Source organism: Ochotona princeps, chromosome 7 (assembly GCF_030435755.1).
Source record: "Ochotona princeps isolate mOchPri1 chromosome 7, mOchPri1.hap1, whole genome shotgun sequence".
NCBI classification, from domain to species: Eukaryota; Metazoa; Chordata; class Mammalia; order Lagomorpha; family Ochotonidae; genus Ochotona; species Ochotona princeps.
In genome coordinates this window covers 71,719,574-71,738,197 of record NC_080838.1, presented here as the reverse complement: position 1 = coordinate 71,738,197, position 18,624 = coordinate 71,719,574, and the positions used below count along the sequence as shown (strand labels likewise).

General features: G+C 36.3%; 2 protein-coding genes across 2 annotated transcripts in view; one reads left to right on the top strand and one right to left on the bottom strand.

Annotated features, from left to right (window-relative positions):
* LOC101527092 (UDP-glucuronosyltransferase 2B14-like) overlaps nucleotides 1–18,624 on the bottom strand; it is a 100,376-nt gene that overhangs the window by 28,604 nt on the left and 53,148 nt on the right. The gene's annotated exons all lie outside the window — the stretch shown is intronic.
* Nucleotides 4,889–18,191, top strand: LOC118759004 (UDP-glucuronosyltransferase 2B16-like). Its single transcript, XM_058667242.1, has 6 exons — nucleotides 4,889–5,629; nucleotides 7,175–7,323; nucleotides 11,898–12,029; nucleotides 14,456–14,543; nucleotides 15,436–15,655; nucleotides 17,841–18,191. The coding sequence occupies exons 1-6, from the start codon at nucleotides 4,894–4,896 to the stop codon at nucleotides 18,118–18,120; spliced, it is 1,605 nt and encodes a 534-aa protein (XP_058523225.1). The 5' UTR covers nucleotides 4,889–4,893; the 3' UTR covers nucleotides 18,121–18,191.

Sequence of the window (18,624 nt, the reverse complement as noted above, 5' to 3'; positions counted from 1 at the left end):
AAGATAATACATAAAGATTTTTAAATATTTATTTTTCATTTGAAAGATAGTTTTATAGAACAAAGGAGAGGCAAAAAGAGAGAGCGAATCTTCCAATTGCTAGTTCAGTCCCCAAATGGCCACAACTGCCCATGCTGAGCTGATCCCAAAAGCCAGAAACATCTCCTGGGTCTCGCATGTTGGTGGGAAAGTGCCAAGTTCAGATCCCAACAACCTGAGCTATTCTCTACTGCTTGTTGTTCCTGATTATTCAGAAATTAAATTTTTGGTTTTATTTGGTGGCTTAATGCTGCCCAAAACCACCCCAACCTATTTGGAGATGTAGTAGAACCCCCAACTGGATCCATTCATCCGATGCACAGAAAGCCAGTCACTGACATTAGGACGATTTATTTGTTTATTTAAAATATGATTTTATAACTAAGTTTACATCAAGGAGCCAGACATTTGTTGCAAAGTAGGAAGTAGGTATTTATTGCAAAGCTTAGATTAAGGAACCCAGCAATTATTTTCCTTTTTTCATTTTATTCATCTTAAAATAATTATGATGATTTTATAATACAGTTCCATAGGCCTTGGGATTTCTCCCACCTCTCCCCCTATGCCCCACCAACAGAGTTCTCCATTATCATTACAACAGCATAGTTCCTCATGAATAGTCATAAGTCCACCATTGCGGGCATGTCCAGCATCCCATTGTCAAGACACATCCCACAGTTTCACTGGGAGTCCATCCTTGATCTGGAAGTACCGTATCCTCAAATTTGGACATGTCAGCCTCTACTACACAGTCACTATAAATCTCTGCAAGTGAAAAGCCACAAAACAAAATCAACAATAGGAAGAAAAACAGAAATTTATAATGCCATGAAATTAAACAATATGCCACTGGATATGATGATCTCCATTAAACAGTTACTATACATCCCCTTAAATGAAAAGCCACAACACAAAATCAACAGCAGTGAGAGAAAAATAGAAACTTACAGTGCCATGAAGTAAAAGAACATGCTACTGGATGATTAAGTGTCACTGGCAATTATTTCTTAATTCCTAGGCTCCCAGAGTAGTTATGGGTAAAGGCTCTTACAGATTGAAATAGTTGCTGGTAGGTACATGATTATTTCATGTCCAGTTTCCTGGTTGGCCAGGAGAGCTTGTGATCTATGTTTGATAGGGCAATCATACTTTGCTCTTTAAGGAATGGACAGCTTGGCTCCAGTTGGTCTGTGGTTTCTTAAGGAGGCTGTTACATTCTTCACATACCTGGAATACCCTAAAAAATTATCCCCGGACTACACTGGCCATCAAAATACTTGTAAATCAGGGAAAGAGATGATTTCTTGAATCCAGTGATTGGAAACTTGTAAAGACAGCTGTATCACCTCCTTAAGCAAGTTATCTTCTTTCAGTAAAGGACAGGCAAAGACACTTTGGGGATAGAGACACAGAAGAGGATGGGTCCTGCTTTTACATTGTAGGGGTTCATTTTCATTAATGTAAAAGTGTATTTCTCCCATCCAGGTACTATCCAGGCCCGACCCTGCTTAGCTTCCGAGAGCAGACGAGATCGGCCACGTTCAGTGTTTTATGGCCATAGACTAAAAGTACATTTCTATACAATGTATATTTGTAACCTTTTAGACAATGTAATTCTAATCTCAACATGTTTAATTTTTCAGTAACTGATACATACTCATTTATTGAATATGCTATGCAATTTCATTAGAGTATTTCCATAGTATATTGTAAATATAAATCAATATTCACTCCTCTGAAAAATCCAGTCCTACCAGTTTTTTAATGAGCATTTATTCATTCATATTTATTTACTTATTTGAAAGCAGAATTACACAGAGAGAGAGACAGAGAAATGGAGAGACAGCTATTTTCCATCTGCTGACTCACCCCCAAAGTGGTTATGATAGCTGGGGCTGGACCAGGTTGGAACCAGGAGATGGAAGCTCTGTCTGGGTTTCTCATGTGAATATCAGGCTTTGAGGCATTTGAATCATTAGCTGCTGCTTTCCTAGGTGCATTAGCATAGGACTGGATAGGAAGTTAAACAGCTGGGTATAATTTCCTGGTGGTCTAGTGACAAGGAAGTAAAACAGCTGGGCATCCAAAGGGTACACATACACGGGGATGACAGCATGGCAGGTGGTGGCTTAACCATCTGCACCACAATATTAAATTCCTACCAGTTTTGTAAAGAAGAGAAAGCAATGAATTGCATTGTTGCAACTACAAGGCCAATTTGTAGTGATTTGTGGTTTTGAGCTTGGAAGTCATGTTTATCTGTTCACTGCTGTTTCTTGCCTATTAATCCACACTAATTTCAAGAGTATAAATATACATAATTATTTACATTTGCATTATTGCCCAGAGGAAAGTGTTGAACCATGTAGAAATTCTAAAATGATAAGAATAACGAGGAAAATAAATAAATATTTACTGAAATGCAACCATATAATATAAGTCTACTATGTAATAAGATAATTCTAAGTAACTTATTAAGTATCAAAATATTATGGCTCAAAATAATCACATATTGCTATGGAATTCACTGGTAAGCAAGAGGAACCACAGGTACAGTTATTAATGATCAGAGTCAGGATTTAAATAAAGGCAATACAATTTGATGCTTTCAAAAATTAATTCACCGTTGCTTCCCTAGGTTTTATTGTTCAGGACACAGGGACTCCTTGGTCCTTTTAGTATCTATCTACTGACTGGCTTCTATTACTCTTGAAAGTCATAAAAGGGATAATTATCACCAAGACCAAGTGAAATTAACCAAAGTAAAAAAAAAAGGCTAAAATCAAAATACTCAAAAACAAAAGATGAAGAAGGAGGAGGAGAGGGGGAAAAGGTGGGCGAGGGGGAGAAAGAGGATACAGATGGCTTGGACTGGAAGAAATTTCTTGGTGCCAGAGGAACTGAGACGGGCCTAAACAAGGCAATTCTGATCAATGATCCAGGAAATTCAGATTCTCCTCTTCCCATCTGATTTCATTTAACAGGAATAATTGATGCACCTGAGCTTGGATACACAAAAACAGATTCTTCACTGGCAAATGGAGGTCTCAGAAGCCAAGAGAGTGCAGATAAAATCTTGATGATAATCTTGACTATAAAACTTTATATATAATTATATATATAATATTCTGCATATATGTCACATGTTTATTCCCAGGCTTTGGTGAAGAGTGTAGACTTTTTTGGACATCGTTGCTGATGCCAATAAAACACATGACAATCAGGATGGTAGGTAGTCAAGTAGCCAGGAAGAATGAAATACAGAAGAAGGAAAAAAAAAGGAATGAAACAGCAGAAGGGAGGGTGGAAGGAAGGAAGGAAGACTTCTCCAAGACTTGATGAAGACGGTGAGTATGTAACATTCAGTTTATCACAAATCCTCGCACCCCATCTTAATTCCACGTAGCAGCAACTGACCTTCAGACAACAGTACCAGGTTCCTTCTCCTCAGCTCCCAGTTACACTTCAGGAGATCAGTCAGTTCCTATCAGTAGAGCAGCTATCAGGTGCCTATCTTCTCAAGCCCAATTCTATTGTGCATCTAGGAGGCTAAATTGAGACAGATGTGAACAAACAAGAACAAAAAAAAAAAAAAAAAGAGGAAAAATATGTCTATTCAAATGCAAGGTAAAATGAAAAATGCCAGTCTGTTTTCTCTATGCCTTTCTATCACACTGTAAGTAAAAACTAGACCTCCAGAATTATACCCTTAGAGGCAAAGAAAATTTAGAAGAATCTCCCTTCTTCCATAAAGCCAAGCTCTTTTCTTTATTTTCTCTTTTTAAAAAAGGTTTATTTCTTTTATTGGGAAGGTAGATTCGCAGAAAAGGAGAGACAGGGAAAGATCTTCCATTCACTTGTTCACTGCCCAAATGGCTGCAAATGCTGGAGTTGAGCCTAGAAAAAGCCAGGAGCTAGGGACTTCTGAATGTCTTTCTCCAGTGCAGGGTCCCAAGGCCTTGGGCCATTCTCCACTGCTTCCTCAGGCCACAAGCAAGGAAATAGATGGAAATAAAGAGGCAGGACATCAACCAACACAAACAACGAATGCCATGCTTAGAGGTGGAGGATTAGCCAGTTCGGATATTACACTATGCCCGAAAATCAGTCAATCAGTCACACAACAGAGATTGTGTGAGAAATAGTACCCTGACTATTAAAACAACCAATTTGATGTGGTTCATCTCAAGCATAGCATGTTTTCATGTTGGGAGATGCCAGATGAAACTAGCCTATAGAGACTCACGCAGCAAAACTGTCACTCATAGAGGTATGTCCTGACTTGCCAAAGGTCATATGATGTGAAGTATAAGTAATGCTCACAGTTGGAAAACCTAGAAATACATCAAGTGGATTAATTCTTGTAGGATTCCAGGAATAACAAATTGGAATATATTGAGGTGCTAAATAATACAAGTTACAGGGGTTCTTTCTGGAGTAATAAAATGTCAAATAAAAGAATTGTGAATTTTGAGATTGAGACACATATATATATATATATATGAATTATATGTTATCAAATTTTAAATATACACAAATCCAAGATCCCTTGAATCATGTGTTCCAAGAAATGTGGATTCAATGGTTTTGATTCAGCAAGACTGCAGGTCAAATCATGTCTTACTTGATATTGCTCTTGGCATTAATTATAAAACCTCGTTTATAACTGAGGTGACATACAAGTCATCTTAATTTTTCCAAATAGATCCACAAATTTTGATTGCTTATGTCATGTTTACTTTGACCACCAGTAGTTACAAATTAACTACTTGATAGATTAGTTTTTGCATTACTCATGCATATAAGCATGTGTAGTGAAATAGAGGAACAGCAACTGCAGAGTGTGCCATGGATATGACCAGGATGTGTGTGAAGCGTGTGTCCGTTTGGCTGCTGCTGCTACAACTGAGTTCTTGCTTTAGTTCTGGGAGCTGTGGAAAGGTGCTGGTCTGGCCCATGGAGTTCAGTCACTGGCTCAATTTAAAGATAATCCTGGGTGAACTTGTGCAGCGAGGACATGAAGTAACTGTGCTGAGGTCTTCAGCTTCTGTTTCAATTGATCCCAAGAATGAATCTGGAATTAAATTTGAAACTTTTCCTACATCCTCTACTAAAGAAGAAATGGGAACATTTTTCATGTATTGGATCAACACAATGATAAATGATGTGCGAAGAGATAACTATTTGGAATATTTTCCCTTATGGAATAAATTCTTCTTAGAATATTCTGATATTTATGAAAGTCTTTGCAAAGAAGTGGTTTTCAACAAGAAACTCATGGCAAAGCTTCAAGCTTCAAAGTTTGATATTGTTGTTTCAGATCCTTTTGCTCCCTGTGGGGAGCTGCTGGCTGAGCTCCTGGAAATCCCCCTCGTGTACAGTCTGCGCTTCACTCCTGGCTACACGCATGAGAAGTACAGTGGAGGACTTTTATGTCCTCCATCTTATGTGCCTGTTATTATGTCAGTTTTAAGTGGCAAAATGACATTTATGGAGAGGGTGAAAAATATGCTGTTCATGCTTTATTTTGACTTTTGGTTCCAGACATTTAATGAGAAGAGGTGGGACCAGCTTTGCAGTGAAGCTCTAGGTAAGTTTATTTTTAGTGGGTCGTGTGAACTCCAAACTCTCCTGAACCTTTACAGGTGATTTTTATCAAAGTAGAAATTGGGAAATATGTCTTTGCTCACTGAAATCACAACTCAAAATATAAACTAATTTATTAATATCAGAAATGTGAAATCTTTAAGTGACAAGTTCTGTGGGAAGCCTTGCCTGTCACTATGTAGGGCATCCTGGGATGTCACGTAGGTATAAAACTTATTAGTATTTGCTTGACTAATTACTTATCCACCTTATTCTATTACTCATGTTACAAAATGTGTTTGATGACTTGTCTAATATCTTCATGAGTAAAAACATGTAGATTGAATAGTAACATACATGTCTAATGTTAAGTTAATTGACCTTGACAAAATCATTTTTGTTTGTGTAAATCTATTTCCATATTTAAAATTAAAGGCTTGTTTTAATGTTCTCTAATGTGGTTGTAATAACATGTAAAATACAGGTTTTTTTTGTAGATATAGAAGCCTAAAACTTGTGGTTTGTAATAATGGCCACATTTCTACATCAAGTCCTCAAAAACTATATTGTGTTAGGGTTGTAGATATGCATACAACCTGCCTTTATTTTTGAATACATTTTTCATTTTTTAACAAAAGATCCAGATCATGAGCAAAATCTCTGTTTCTGTAAATTAAAACATTTCCCTATATATTTGCAAACATTTCACTGCATACATATTTCTCCAGTTAAATATTCTTAAACTTCACAGATGAATCAAAAGCAGAAGCAAGTAAAATGCACACCACCAAAATAAAAGGGAGTTTTAGAATTCTCATCAAAATTGAAAATTAGGGACCTACACACTAACATGTAAAAGCCAGACTGAATTCTTCCTGGAAAGCTCCTTAATGATTTTTTTTACAGATTTATTCATTTTATTACAGCCAGATATACACAGAGGAGGAGAGACAGAGAGAAAGATCTTCCATCCGATGATTCACTCCCCAAGTGAGCCACAACGGGCAGGTGCGCGCCAGTCCGAAGCCGGAACCAGGAACCTCTCCGGGTCTCTCAAGTGGGTGCAGGGTCCCAAAGCATTGGACTGCTTTCCCAGGCCACAAGCAGGGAGCTGGATGGGAAGTAGAGCTGCCGGGACTAGAACCGGCGGCCATATGGGATCCCGGGGCTTTCAAGGCGAGGACTTTAGGCGCTAGGCCAAGCCGCCTGGCCCACCTTAATGATTTTATTGCTGGATTCCTTATCCTGGAGCTCAACTAGGTGTGTTTGCATCCAGTAGCTTTATAACTTCAGAGAACATGATAAGCTTGTTTAATTATATTTCAATGAGGAGTGTGCCTCTATAGAGTTGACATTAGACACGTTGTTTTCATGTATCTATGAGGTGAACACTGCATAAATTATATATGTAAATAAGCATATTTCTTTTATCAATGCCCACACACTTCCCACATCATTGGTTGCGTAATTCAAATACATCTCAAAATGTTACTTGTCAGACTTCATGACTTCATTCTCCCTCATTCTCTCCATGTGTTTCTCCTTTCAGGAAGACCTGTCAGCTTCTCTGAGCTGATGGGTAAAGCTGACATGTGGCTCATTCGCAGCTACTGGGATTTGGAGTTTCCCCGCCCACTCTTACCAAATGTTGAATTTGTTGGAGGGCTCCACTGTAAACCTGCCAAACCCCTGCCTAAGGTAAAAATGCACTGCTTTGTTTAGTTTCCTTAGCGTTTTCAGTGGCATTTACTTTGCAATTTGCATTTAGAGCATTGGATTCCTAGAATAGATACTAGAAGTAGGATAAAATGTCCTGCCAAGCAAAAACTCACAGCAGATGATTTCACAATGAACGTGGAAGATTTAATTACAACAGAATGTTCATTTCCATGTATTTTGGAAGTTCTGTTCTATGTTTCTATACCATCAAATGTATCCAGATTTCATTATCATTATGAGACAACAATATCTAGGAGATTTTGATAAATTACCAAAAACATTAAGATCTTCATTATTCAAAATATAAGAAATGATTTCTATCAAATCAGTGTATACTAATGAATATATAGAAAGGTAGAGTAAAGATAGTTTCTGATCTCACCAACACCTTCTGTGAAGTTTGGAAAAACAGACAATGAAGCCAGTTGTAAATATCTTGCAAAAAGGATCCCAATGCTAAAAATACATCTATTACAGTACATAAGCTGTCCTGAAGTTAGTGATGTTCAGGAATAAATTAGAGACAAGGGGAGACAGCATGAATCAGAGAAAGACAAACTGTGGGATTTATTTCACTAAAATATATTCATTTGAGTGAAGAGGTTGATTTAGTTAAAGAAGTAATTTTGTATCACACACCATCAAGAATTTTAAAACACGGCATGAATTTATTAGGTTGGGAACCAGAGGAAAAGAGTTGACCAGTTGAGAGATATGATCAGATCCTCTTCAATGAGAAGAAAACACTGAAGATGAAGTCACAGGGTTTATTGCTAGGAGGAGTGAAATTAAAGAGATTGTGTAAGAATAGAGGAGATGTAACTAAGAACTAGGCTAAAATGCTAAAACATAACTACTCATCAATTTATAATAATGTAATCACATAATGCGCTGTTTGACAAAATGTTAATAAAATGGCTAAGATGGGTAGATTTTGAAAGGAAATTCAATCTGTAAAAGAGGCATCTGCTTTCTTCTTCTTTTTTTTTTTTTTAAAGATTTTATTGTTATTGGAAAGCCGGATATACAGAGAGGAGGAGAGACAGAGAGGAAGATCTTCCATCCGTTGTTTCACTCCCCTGCGCGCCGATCCGATGCCAGGAACCTGGAACCTCTTCCGGGTCTCCCAAGCGGGTGCAGGGTCCCAAAGCATTGGGCCGTCCTCAGCTGCTTTCTCAGGCCACAAGCAGGGAGCTGGATAGGAAGTGGAGCTGCCGGGATTAGAACCAGCTCGCACCTGGGATCCCGGGGCTTTCAAGGCAAGGCCACGCCGCCGGGCCCAAGAGGCATCTGCTTTTTAGAGCAACTGCAGCACTATCCACAAAAGGCAAGAGGTGGGAATGTTCTTTGGTGTGCTTTCTCTGAGGAAGGCACATAACAATGGAACATTGCTCTGCAGTACCAACTCTGAAATCCTGTGATTTGCAAATCTGCACCAATGGGGTTTGAAGTCATAATGCTAAGCAAAAGTAGTCAGGCACAAAAGACAAGTACTGCATGATCTCACTCATGTGTGTATCTGACAGAATTAATCTCTTAGAGATCAATATTGAGAGTAAAATGATATTAGTAGAGACTGGGTATGAGGAAGGATCAATAAACAGAAATTAAGTTATAACAAGAGAGATGGTGAAAAGTTCAAGTGTTCTAACGCATGCAAGTCAACATTTTCTCAGAATAGCAGGAAGAATAAAGGGTTTTTTTTAAATGTTTTGCTTATAAGGACGTAATACATGTTTAAGAACAGGTTTACTGTAATTTTGACATAAGAAGATTATGTACATTTCAGGGTATCACATGGTATCTTATAAATATATATATACAATCTCTGAAAAATAAATGAACAAAATAAAACTTCTATCAGTTAAGTCAGAAATCCAGAATTTAAATAACTATAGATGGTAGATGTGTTTTTGTTGCAACTTAAAATCTACAGACACCTGGGACAGCATTGCAAAATCAGAGAGAGAAGAATGATATACATTCATCTACAATAAATATATAAATGTTTGCTAAAAAGGGTAAAGTTTTCATTTATCGAGGCTTTGCCTCAGTGCTTCAGCTTCTCAGAAAACATTTCCTCCATAGCATGCATGTGCGGCCCCCCAACCATCGCAGCCAAATCCATGTCTGCTTAATTCCGTCATTACGTCACACCGCTGTTGATTAGTACCTTAGGAGGAAGAAATAGTTTCCCTGAGCATACATATGGCTCTAACCTTATACCAACTCTTTAGGATACTTGAGTAAAAAGGCCTTGGAGAACATGCATTACAATACCATAGACCCCAATAGAATGAGAATAGGAGCAACTTGTAATGCCTTCAGAATGAAGACAGCAATTCCTTTCACCTGAAAAAGTTTACCAAAACATACAGAATCACATTCTTAATTTATGAATTGAAAATTTCATTTATTGGAAATTTATATTGTAGTTGAACATGGCAGTAGAAAGGGATTTTTGTTTGTGTTGCATTATGTCATTTCCAAAGTGATACATTTGGTTAAATTATTTTTCTTCACTAATGTGTAGTGGACTAGGCGCAATTCCAAGAACATAATGACATTCCATTTCTCCCTTCTTTTTTCTCTCTACAATTCTTCTTCCCTTCCACCCCTTTTTTTTTTAAGTTTTGAGATAGCATACTCTAGACTTACACCACAGTAAAAAGTAAAATACTTAGTCAAATAAGAAGTTTAACAACTAAACGGCAAAAGAACATAAACTAGTATAGTAGAAATAAAGACAATGGCCACAATCAATTATTACTGAATAGAAAAATAATCAATTTTTCCATATGCTATAAATTATATTCTTAGCACAGATCATTAAAGCTATAGTAGCATATCATTCTTTACCACTGGTCTAGTAAAGATAAAAAACAAAATTTAGCTACATATTGTAGTTATACCAATACATATATTTATCTCATTTTTTCTTACTTACTAATGTCGTTTTTTAGTCTTTGTTTTTAATTTTTTGCCTACCTATGAGGGAGAAATGTGATATTTGTCTTTCTTTTTCTGGTTTATTTCACTCAATATAATGTCCTTGTTAAGTGATATTTTTAGTTTACTTTCTTATTACAACATCAGACTGTTGATACGAAATTGCTGATATACAATACCTTTTATTAATGCAGTTTTTTTAAGATTTATTTATTTTTATTACAAAGTCAGATATACGGAGAGGAGAGACAGAGAGGAAGATCTTCCTTCCGATGATTCACTCCCCAAGTGAGCGCAATGGCCCGTGCTGCGCCAGTCCGAAGACAGGAACCTGGAACCTCTTCCAGGTCTCCCACGCGGGTGCAGGGTCCCAAAGCATCCTCGACTGCTTTCCCAGGCCACAAGCAGGGAGCTGGATGGGAAGTGGAGCTGCTGGAATTACAACCGGCGCCCATATGGGATTCCGGGGCATTCAAGGTGAGGACTTTAGGCACTAGGCCACGCCGCCAGCCCTTGAATGCAGTTTTTCAGCTGCATGTGAGAATTTTCATTGCTCAAAAGGTGAGATAATATTAGTATAGGTGTATATAACATACCTCCTCTCAATATTTTTCTCATTGCTTAAAGAGAAAGGGACTTAATATTTATCATTGCAGCTTTCCCATCATTCTGGTTTGCCTATTTTGCTTCTTTTTCCCATTCAACAAATACTAAGTGTACTTGTTGCTATTCAGTTGCACAAATGAGGTTAAATCCAAGTCTGATTCTGAAGTCTGTGTTCTTAGCAATACTTAACACATCTTTATTATCCCAAGCAGCTTGATTATCTGTCCTATGTCCTGTTGAAAAGAAAAAAAAATTGACAGATTTCATCTACAGACTTAAAATACTTACAACTTTTTGGTTTATAAGACACAAAGTTGAAATTACACAAAGGAAAGAAATTAAGATGTGAAAAATCAATGTTTATAGTGGTCATTTATGAACATAACTATTGAAATGGCCTAAATTCAACAATAAAGAATGAATATACAATTACAGCATTACAAGTGTTTTGATAAAAACCTTAAGTGACATTAAGTCAGCCATCCTAGCAAGTTTAGTTGGACACATGAATAATGAAAGTAAATGAAATAAGATCATGTTTTTTCTGTAATATGAAAAAGGAGTATTTATTTTTATTTTTTTATTCATTGATTACATTGTATTATGTGATACAGTTTCGTTGGAACTGGGAATCACCCCACCCCTCCCCCCGCCATCCCCCCATGTGGAATATTCCACCTTTTTGCATATAAAAGAAGTATTTTAATGATATAATTCCTTACAGATGTGTCATATTATATCACACAGCATAAACTTTATTTATGGCAGAATACGAATTTGAGCACATTATTAGCACAACAATGTGACCATGCTGAACAGGATCAGCTATTCTTGCGAAAATGTGTAAGATGGAAAACACTTTCAAGTATGTATTTTACCTGAGCGTTAGTACTTTCTAATAGTATGAAAATTTCTTCCTTAGTTAACTATTCCAGTCCTTTCATCAGTGTTTGTTGTCATGTTGAATTGTTTTGATGCATCATATTAATTCTCTACAGGACATGGAAGACTTTGTGCAGAGCTCTGGGGAAGAGGGAGTTGTGGTGTTTTCCCTGGGCTCAATGGTCAGTAACATGTCAGAAGAGAGGGCCAATGTGATTGCATCAGCCCTTGCCCAGCTTCCACAAAAGGTGAGAAAAAACGCCCTAATGGCAGACAGCCATTAGGCAGTCTTTGCAAACAAACTGATTACAGAAATGTCCTACTATGAAAGTTAACCTAAGATGATACCTAATGCTTATCTGAGATAATAGTTTCAAAACAATTCATTTGGCAGCTGTTAAAAGAGCCAAGAGAGTATTTATACTGGTGAATAACTTTGGCATTTCACTATCATCATTGCGTTTCAGGCGGGGACAAGAGTTCGCCAAATTCTGCAATGTCATTTGCTTTTTTCTTTGCAGAATTGTTGGTGCCATTTTATGTACTAATTTGTTATGAAAATTAGAATGTAACTGCTAACTGCAGTATCAGAACAACATCGAACAGATTTTGAAATCAAGATGTGAAGTAAAAGATGCAGCTTAGGATGTCCGTGCAACCTGATTCTTTATTTCCCCTAATTTTGGATTAATTCCATTCCTGGTACTGTTGAGGAATCTGCTTAGAGAAAGAAAAATCAGTGTTCATCAACTCTGAGCTCAGGTAAAATGAAAAAGAGTGTAAAATTTGGGGTTGGGGAGAGATGTAGAAAGAGAGAGATGAGAGCGAAACAGGGAGAGCACTGAAACCTACCAGAGGTTGAAGCAGAAATGTTGAAGGAATGGATGAGTACACTCCCACCCTAAGGGTGGACATAGTGTGTTATCCAATGTGGCCATAAGGGACTGTGTTACTAGATGAATAGGTTCACATCTTCTAGACTGAGGAAGGAGAAGGATTATAGGAAGAAGTCCAGAATAAGCAAGCTCACATGGAAGAGTTCAGATGTCCCTCTCTAATATGTATGGTAGGTTCTAATTTTGTAAAATTTATGTTAACTGTTATCATTGGATATTCACAAAATATTCCTTAGTTTTCAAACAGTTGTTTCCAGTAGTCATATGTCATTTATTTATTTATTTTTCTGAGATTATGAAAGTACTTCCACTACTCACATAGACATTTATGATGATAACTTGGGAATTCCAAAATCAGTACTTTATTTTTACACCTGGTATGGAAATGATCTGAATATAGCAAAAATAAATAATCTGGGCTGTCAACGCCTTGTATTTGCATCATTTAAAGAGGTAAGAATCAGCTGAATAAAATTCAGTATCATCATAATCTTGAAATTTTGCTCAGCTGCCATTTTACTGAAAAATGATTCATGCATTCTAGTTTAAAGAGTTTCCTAATCTAACAGTAATAAAAATGCTTTGCATTAATTTCAAAAGTGTTGCTTAAGGTATGAGTGTTGTGACTCAACAGCTTAAACCTGTTTTGGAGTCCTTCGTTTCTTTCCTTTTCTAAGTTTCATTCATTTATTTGAAAGCCAAGGTTTCAAAGAGAATAGGAAAAATAGGTAGATAGATAGATAGATAGATAGATAGATAGATAGATAGATAGATAGATAGATAACCTTCCATTCACTGGTTCAATCCCCAAATGGCTGCAGTTACAGAGGCTGGGCCAGGCGCTGGAATTCCATCTGGATCTCCCACATGGATATCAGTGCCTGCGCCATCCCCTGCTGCCCTGTCAGCACACTAATAGGAACTGGATCAGAATCATAGTAACCGAGACTTTCACAAATACTTCATTTGGTATGCTCAGGCCACAGTTTAGGATCTCAACCTGCTGTACCACAAAACTAGACTCCTGTCTTTTTGCTGATCCATCTCCCTGATTATGCACAACAGCAGATAATCTCTCAATATGTCGACCTCTGCCTTGTTCCACAGAGCAAACTAAAGTGGTTCCTTCTGTTTAGCCCAATCATAGCTGCTAGTGGAACAGTGGATGGTATGTCTTTCTCTGTGTCTCTGCTTTTCACATAGTAATTAAGCAAATAGGTGAATAAATGTTTTAAAATGTCACAACTTTTACTAGGAATAGAGATTACTCCCTTAGTCAAAAACAAGCCATATATGGTTCCTAAACAGGATTTATTTATTCTACAGACTGCTTTTCTGTTGGATTAAAAGGTGGAAAACTATATTGAAATATCGAGCAATGAATGAAAGTATATCTTCAATATTTTTTCTCTAACAAAAGTATTTTAAATTAGGATGATGACCCCAACATAGTAATTAATGTATTTATACTATTTCACTGTTATTTTTCATATTAAATTTTAATCTTTAATGCTACTATAAAAACTATGAATTTGTCACTCATCATCACACTTAACTAATGCACTGTAGTTAACTCACATGGTTATGTTTCATTTCTGACTTGTTATAAAAGGACTACTGAAAATGTTAGTAATCATTTAGCGGTTCTAATCAATTAATTCTTCCTACCCATTTTTCCTTATCCTTTCTAAGGAAAATATTTAATGAAGTGGTCTCTCAACCCCTTTACAACTCTAAAATTCAACTCCTGAAATAGATATTTCTTTTTCACTTAATAGGTTCTGTGGAGATTTGATGGCAAGAAGCCAAATACCTTAGGATCCAACACTCAAATCTTCAAGTGGATCCCCCAGAATGACCTTCTTGGTAAGACCCTGGAAAAGAAATGCTGTAACATAATGAGTAACAGGTAGTTAAGATAGTAGTGGTTGAGCTGGAACATGTATGATCAGTTATTGAGAAATTAAATAGGAAACATCTATACATTATTTTCTAATCTTAGAAAAAACAGTTGACACAATACTATGCACAAATAACATAGCAACATTTATACATTATTTTCTAAATTTAGAAATAGCAGTTGACTCATTATTATGCACAAATACCTCATGTCCATTTTTTTTATTTCGAGTGATGCCATCTAACACACAGAGTTTCCGAATGACTTCCTACTGAAGGGACAATTGGAAGAACAGTTCAGGTGTCTCTTTGAACACTCATGTCCTATGCTGTAGCACATTTGTTGGAATTTCACTTATTGAAACTCTGCAAATGTGTACCACAGGAGGTAGCAGCCTGAAGTCCTTAGGTCTCTGCATCCATTGGGCTACCCATCACAGAGACACAGATTGAGTTCCTACATTTTGCCTTGATGCTGCCAATCCTTCCTTGTAGGCATTTAGGTAGTGAATCAGCAGATGGACATTCTGTGTCTCTCTCTGTACACCCTTCTTCTCTGGGTCTTTCTCTTAATATGGAAATTCAACGGGCACTAAGAAATGATTAGGTCTTTGATTATGATCTTACATTCATCAAATGTCATGTATCACCTCTTGCATGTGATTTTACTTACTTATCTGATGGACTAAGCAACCAGTTTTTCTTAACCTGAACGCAAATTAAAACCAGTTCTATGACTATCACTCATGACCTGTTACAAGGAGAACACTTCGGCTTTTTGTGCTTCCAACTATGTATTCCTCACTTAACATTTAAGACTAATTATTTACAAACTTTACTGAAGTTCCTGCAATCCTAGGTCATCCAAAAACCAAAGCTTTTGTCACTCATGGTGGAGCCAATGGCATCTATGAAGCAATCTACCATGGCATCCCTATGGTGGGCCTTCCTTTGTTTGGGGAGCAACCTGATAATGTTGCCCACATAACGGCCAAGGGAGCAGCTCTCACCCTGAACTGGAGGACAATGTCAAGTACAGAATTGGCCAATGCCTTGAAGACAGTCATTAACGACCCTTCGTGAGTATTATTTTTTTAACATATCGCATTTATACTTAAGGTTGTTTCAAGGACTAATTTATTCCAAAGTGGACATTTTGCTGAGTACAGATTTGGCTAATTTGTAAGACAATCATGAATAATTTGTGATAATTAGCTACGCAAGTACTCTTTTCAATGGTTTTATAGAACTATTTTCAGCAGTTTAAGGATAGTGCATATATTTTTACTTCCAAGGAAAGTGGAATGTGGAGTCACTGGAGAAGATCGCAGGACTACAAGGAAGCCTTAGGAAGAGCATTGAAGCTGTGACCCAGGAACACTAGAGTAGCACTAACAACCTTCTGCGTGTTTATGACTGTCAGCAGAAAAACTCTGAAACTGTTGTTTTCAGTAGACTTTTGTGTGTCTATTTCAGATATGGAGCATGATTCTTGAATCAATACAGATGGGAAATTCAAGGACACTACATAGGACCATTGGGACATATTTCTTATCTCTCTTGAAACACATGTTTTGTGTTTTTAAAAATTCTAAATTATTATTTGCAGTAATTTAAAATGACCTATTCAAAATCTACTTTCCATTGCATTTAATGCTTCTTCAATTCCTTATCCTAATGTTTTGTTTTTAACAGGAAAAATTAGCATGTAACGAGAGGTTTCAAATTTACTCAGTGAAAAATATGGAAAAAAAACTTCTTGTAAATAAGACCATAATATTGATTCTTATGGCTGTGATTAAATTAATCCTTTTTGAAGAATTTTAAGACAAAGATGTAACTGACTTTAAACAGTAGGTTACAATATTGTAATATTTAAATATCAAGCTATTTCAGTATTCAAATTAGTTTTCATGTGCTGTTGCCATTATACCCTTGATGACAGTCATGATATTCATGCATTACTTAAATGAAAATAAATAATTTTGGAAGAATGCATTATTAATAATAATTCAGTGAACCCTTAGGTATTGAAAGATGTTGGACACCAATTTTACTAATCACAGTTTATCCTAATGACCACACTGAAAAACACTTCCTTTCTTTCAAAGTTCATTCATTAATTTAATATAGAAAGAAATCTCCTCAGGTATATTTCTATATTTTTAAATTATTCATACCAAGAAATGAAGAAAATACAATTAGTTGATACAAATTTTATATGCATTATGTCACACACATTACTTGGTTCATTCATATATTACCTGACTTCTTCATTATAGGCTTCATTATAGGCTGTTCACCACATTAGGGTTGGTAGACACCATGAAAAAGTCTTCCAGCTGTATGTTTTATACAGCAGCAATGGAAGTTACCTCCACTGTGACTGATACAGTGTAAGTGATAACACTTTATGATTTGGACATGGTAAACCACATCGCTATACATACCCTCTTCTTCCTTGTCCATTAGTCTTTGAGAAGTTGTACACCAAGCATGAATATAAATTCCTAAAAATGTCTTGAGCCCTTTCCAATCCCAAAACACAACACTACCAAGAAAAAGAATAAATATGAAAATTTTGTTGGTCTACTACCAGATAAGAATTATTTATGATATTCTATATTACTACTCACAAAATTTAGATAAGATATTGTCCCTATACAACCCACTTAGCAACAAAAACTAGAAAGAAAGAAATTTATAAGAAGGACAAGTTTGTGTAAGGATAAGGATCCAAACCAAGGCAATTTACTTCCAGACCTCATAAAAGTATTTAATACACAGATTAATGATAAATTTCAATACCAATTCCTAGTCAATGACAAGTCCTTATAAACCTTCCTCAGACATGTACTTGATATTTCTAAAGTGCTTGCTACCAAATCTATATTTTGAAACTAACTTAAATATTGTGCTTCAGGTTTTAATATCATTGCTTAGAGAATAATTCAAGCTTCACATATTATGTCAGGTTGTCCAGTTATTGTAAATTTCTCTTGGCTTTGTGAGTTAGATGATTTCAATTTCTTGTTTGCAATATTGGAAATATTTGCTCTTTCCCAATTTCTTCTTGAGATCTTATAACTCAATGCGATCAACTAATTTCAATTTCTAAACTCAAGTCTCTATGATACTCACTGAAGAAAATATTTTCCTTTGTCTTCCACATTCATGTGACATTCACCTTTACCACCTTTAAATGTTTTATATATCACATTTCCACTTCATTCTAACATGTGTGTCTGTTTAATTTTCCTGCAGCTATAAGGAGAATGTCATGAAATTGTCAAGAATTCACCACGATCAGCCCATGAAGCCCCTGGACCGAGCTGTCTTCTGGATCGAGTATGTTATGCGCCACAAAGGAGCCAAACACCTTCGCGTTGCAGCCCATGACCTCACCTGGTACCAGTACTACTCTCTGGATGTGATTGGATTCCTGTTGGCTTGTGTGACAATCATTATTTATCTTGTCATAAAATTGTGCTTGTTTGCTTATCAAAAGTTTGTAAATACAGGAAAGAAGACAAAGAGAGATTAAAATTATTTTGTACATGGACTAGCAGCCTGAAAATTGACATCACGCCTTTTATCTCAACCACTTTGGATCTAGATATGGAAAGATTCCCCTGCACTTTTCATGGGAGCTTTCATAGTCTTCATCCATTCAAAAAAAGTACAGTCAAATAAAATATATATGTCCTTGCCAAATATAACTAGAACTGGATCCTCAGTGTACGTGTCAAGACATTGAATTCAAGCTTTAATAGCATGGGAAGGAGACTCTAGTATAAACTCGCCTGAATTCCAACTAGGATATGTTTGCTTTATTTTTAAAAAGAAGAAAAAGTGAGTATTAAGTACTAAAAACTGTATACAAGAAAAAGGAACATTGAAATTTTTGTAAATGAAAAATAATAAAAGAATGAAGTGGAAAATTCATAAAAATATTTTGAAAAGTTGGGTTTAGCAGTGCACCACTTTATATTTGGCAGGCTTGAGTTTTCTTGGGCAGAGACTAAGCATGAATGTGAGGTTCACACTT

Excerpts from the sequence above, each read along its gene's own strand:
- LOC118759004 (XM_058667242.1), top strand. The coding sequence starts at position 4,894 with ATGACCAGGATGTGTGTGAAGCGTGTGTCCGTTTGGCTGCTGCTGCTA. Across the intron at positions 12,030-14,455 it reads TTGCCCAGCTTCCACAAAAG|GTTCTGTGGAGATTTGATGG; the intron begins GTGAGAAAAAAC and ends TTCACTTAATAG. Across the intron at positions 14,544-15,435 it reads CCCCCAGAATGACCTTCTTG|GTCATCCAAAAACCAAAGCT; the intron begins GTAAGACCCTGG and ends CTGCAATCCTAG.